General features: G+C 58.3%; 1 protein-coding gene across 1 annotated transcript; it reads right to left on the reverse strand.

Moving 5' to 3' along the window:
- Positions 1 to 742: 742 nt before the first annotated feature.
- LOC122171174 (phosphatidylethanolamine-binding protein 4-like) lies at positions 743 to 1814 on the reverse strand (the record flags this gene model as incomplete). Its single annotated transcript, XM_042838577.1, has 2 exons — positions 1681 to 1814; positions 743 to 875 (listed from the first exon to the last, which is right to left on the reverse strand). Coding segments are annotated over exons 1-2 (267 nt in total), but the record flags the coding sequence as incomplete, so codon positions are not given.
- Positions 1815 to 4060: the final 2246 nt, after the last annotated feature.

Raw genomic sequence — 4060 nt, forward strand, 5'->3', positions numbered from 1 at the left:
GACATCCTTAAGACAAAGTTACGCTCCATTCCATGCGATCGACTTTGGGAAGAGACTCCTTGGATGCCGACGAAGCAGATGGAAGAACTGATTCCCGTCACTCTGAGATGCTCAGCGAGTTCCGTATCCCCTGCAGCTGTGGGAGCAGCTGTTGGGATGCCAACAGAGCGCGCTGGGACACCAACTCGGGGGCGAACCTCAGCAAGACGACGCCACCAACCCTCAGGCTGCCACCCCAAGGGGGCGACCCCAAGCAGGCAATCCTATCGTAGCACGCAGAGTCGGGCAGTGCTCCCCTCCCGGCGCGGGGTGCAGCGCCCAGGGGTGCCCACCCCAACGGCGCTCAGCTCGAAGTTCAATGCTGCCATCTGCTGGCATCGCTCGAACGCAACGGCAGCGCTCCCTTCGCCCCGTCGGGACGCGCCGCCGCCAGCATCGGCCCCAGCTCGGGCTGCGCTCCTTAACCCGGCTGTGCGGGAATGGAAACACCCAACCAGAGCTGCCTCTGCGTTCAAAAAGCTCGAAAATGTTTGTATATTTACTGCTTTTTCTCTGCTGCCATCAACAAAACAGAGCGGGTTTGCCACCCCCAAGCCCGAAAACCGAAGCCATGGGGAAGAGAGGGAATAAGCATCAAATCATCCCGATTTCGTGAAAAATGTTAGTAATAAGAAGCAGCAAGCACAACCTGAGCAATGATAGCATTGCAGGGGAGCAATGGCAGGGCCCACGCGGCACTCACCTTTTTGGCCTGAGGGTAGAGGACCTGGGGGCTGCCCCACTCCCTGCTGATGCGCCAACGGGACTGGTGGCAAGTGGGGATGTAGGTGCAGCCCACATCGCCCAGCTCTGGGTAGATGACTTCTAAGTTGCCTCTGGGGAGAGGAAAAGGGGAAAGAATGGGTCGGGTGGCACCACGCTGTGCAGGGGGTGGGTTTGGGTCAGCACGAGGCAGGAGGTCTGGGTTGCAACCTGTCACCACGGACAGCTTGCTGTGCAGCCTCCCATGCTGTAAGTGCAGGGTTTGCCTCCTTTCCTCATCCCCCCCAAGCAGCAATAATTGAGCTTTGAACACTCAGGATGGCTCAGATTGTTTCCGAGAGCTTCCAAAGCCTTAAAATCGTGGCCCATATGGCTGAACTCAAAGACTGAAGACAGGGAGCAAAGCCATCCCTGCTCCCCATTGGGCTCTGAGCTGCTTCTCCTTCCCGTGATACGTAAGCAGAGCTGAGCTTCGGGTGGATTTTGGGTACAGACAGCTCAATAATGGGTCAGATACCCCCAGCTTAGACTTGGAACAATTTCCCCTTCCCACAGCACAAGAACAGAGTGCCTTGAGGCCCTGGCAGGAGGGACTCTGGAATCTGCAACCCCAAGGGCTGCCAAGCAGCTTGGGGCTGACCCTACAGAGGCCAGGAGTTCAAAGCAAGGTGCTTCCACTCTGCTTGCACTCACCCACAACCTTCTATTCAGTCACATCCCATCCCAGAAGCGTTTTGAAGGCAGCAATAAGGAGGTATGTAACTCAGAAACCCCCAAAGGAAGGGATTGCACATCTCGTGCAAGCAGACTCCTGCCAGTGGGGAGGACAGCAATGGGTATTGATAGCCCTGGGGGGGAGGATGCTGGAAATGGCCGCCCCATGGGCTGGGGGAGGAGCTTTGGAAGGGGATTGCTCACCTGCAGAACTCGCTGTCCTTGCCGCTGAGGCTCTGGAAGGAGCAGATGTGAGAGGGTTCATCCGGCCACAGCATCTGGGGGGCAGAGAACCCCGGCAGGAGAGCAGCCAGCAGCACCGCAGCCAGCAGCCCCATGCTGCCCTGAGCAAACAAAGGACCTGGTCAGTGGGTCCCACCAGGACGTGGCACCACGCTGTGGCTCAGCTCAGTCCCCCCTTGCTCCCCTCTGAGCTATTTTCCTGATTTCTACCAATTCCACATCAGTGATGCCCAGCACAGACTGCGCCGCTGGGGACCCCGTGCTCAGGAACCCACTGTCACCTTCACCTGGAGGCTGCCACCACTGTGTCACAGGGAAGGAACAGAGCCCCGCTGCCCTTCCTACAAAAAGGCTTGGCCGTGGCCCAGCCCTGAGCCTGGGGAGGGCCAGGTTAGAGGGTCTGTACCCCACAGCCCTCCCCATAGCCCTGCAGCGTCCCCAAAGACCCCACAGCTCAGCACTCACCCGTGGGCACGGAGGATGGAGCAGCAGCTCCGTGGTTACCGTGGAGATGGGAGGGATGCCGGGGTTGGAATTGGGGGTGTGACAGCATAGGAAGGAGCAGCTCATCCCATAAAGACCCCCAAATCGTCACAGAAACCAGCAGTGGGTTCCATCCCCCCAACCCCACGACGGCTGTACCCACATCACCTCACCTGGCCCCAAATCCCCAAGCTCTCCCCGGCCCAACAAAAAGGATGTGACCCAACTTTCCCCATCACCCAAATCATTTAGAATGAGGCAAAACAAACACGAACCCACTGTCAGCTGGGAGCAGGGATTACAGCACAGTCGTTACATAATGGAGCGGCCGCACGCAGAGCGAGCACAAGTACAGCACCACCATCATTATGGACAGATAAAAAGCACCGGGCTCAACTGATTAGAAGCAGTAATGGATGGGGAACGACCCGGAGCTTTGGGGGCTAATAGCTGTAAGAGGAAAGCAGAAAAAACATCCGCTCTGCAGCTCTGTCCTGGATTGCTGCAGGCACAGACATGGGTCACAAAGAGCTTCGCTTGGAAGGAAGATTCACGATGGCAAAGCATCAGATTTTGGTATTTCATCTGGAGAACCATAAAGTCAGCACTCGGGGCACGAGGAGCAGTGCTGCTTCTCTCAAACTGGTCGGTCCTGCAGCAGTTCCATGGGGAAACCCAACACAAAGCGGGCGGGATGCACCCCGAGCAGCCCGGATAGGGGCATCCATAAGGGCACTCATCAGCCAGGGGGGCAGAGAGACCAACCTGGAGGCTCAGAGCAGAGCAGCATCAGCAGAAAAGGGTTTGCTGATCACTGAGGAGCAAAGTGCTCTCCAGGGACGCTCTGCAAGGACACCCCAGGGAGCAGCAACCTCTCACAGCAGATAAACGCAGCTCTCCCTCTCCAAAGCTATTTGCAGAGTAATTACAGAGATCCTATTTCTCCAGCTCGGGAGCTGCAGAGCCAGCAGGAAGCCCCCACGGAACAGCCCGATGTCAGCAGGCAATAAAACACACGGGGACACCACGGTGTCAGAGCATCTCCCACGAGACCGCAGGGCCAGCAGAGGGCTTGCAGCGCCGCCGGGCCCCGGCAGCAAGGAGCCAAACACGTGCCGGCAGTTTGTACCACCCTGCCACCCCTCAGAACATCCTCCTCCGTGGGAAAGCACGCGCCGGGCCGGGCCCCGAGCACAGCAGCAGGATGCGTGCGTGCGGCACGTTGCAGCTCCTGACTCAGCAGCGCAGGGTGCCAGGAATGCCGTCCTTCCTGCTGCTGGGAAGCTGCCGGCACGAGGCTCCCTGCGCTGCACCCACTGCCTGCACCCCGCGGCTGCTCCGTCCCATGCAGTGGCGCTGATGGAAGCCCTTTCTCCCTGAGGTTTGCTCTGATGCTTGTGCCAAGGGTTCTGCGTGGTGCGCAGCGAGTGGTGCTCCCTGCACATGCAGCAAGCTTTTCAGCACTTCAACGAATGCAACTCAGCTGCTGCAGGAAGAGCTGGGCTGGATTTCTGCCTCGGTTTCCCCACGGAGGACGTTGCTGACACTCATTTAGTGCTGCCCTGGGAGCAGCTCCAATTCCTACAGTCAGAAATGCATTGGTTCTGCTGCTCAGGGGGACTGCATGGAGGTGGCAGTGCTAGGGAAAAGTGGGGAAATCCCCTCCACTGTGCAGGAAGATCCTTTCTCAGCCCTTTTCATGGCAATCACAGGAAGCAGAAAGCCACATCCTGGCCCCCAGAGCACCTCCGCTGTGCCTTGCCCACACTGCAGGTTTTCTCTCTCTTCCTAAGGCCTACCCACAGCCAACACCCCATTTCCAGCCCCATTTCCAGCCCCATTTCCAGCCCCATTTCCA

Source organism: Centrocercus urophasianus, unplaced genomic scaffold, assembly GCF_019232065.1.
Source record: "Centrocercus urophasianus isolate 14NV4802_14NV808 unplaced genomic scaffold, USGS_Curo_1.0 seq_840, whole genome shotgun sequence".
NCBI classification, from domain to species: domain Eukaryota; kingdom Metazoa; phylum Chordata; class Aves; order Galliformes; family Phasianidae; genus Centrocercus; species Centrocercus urophasianus.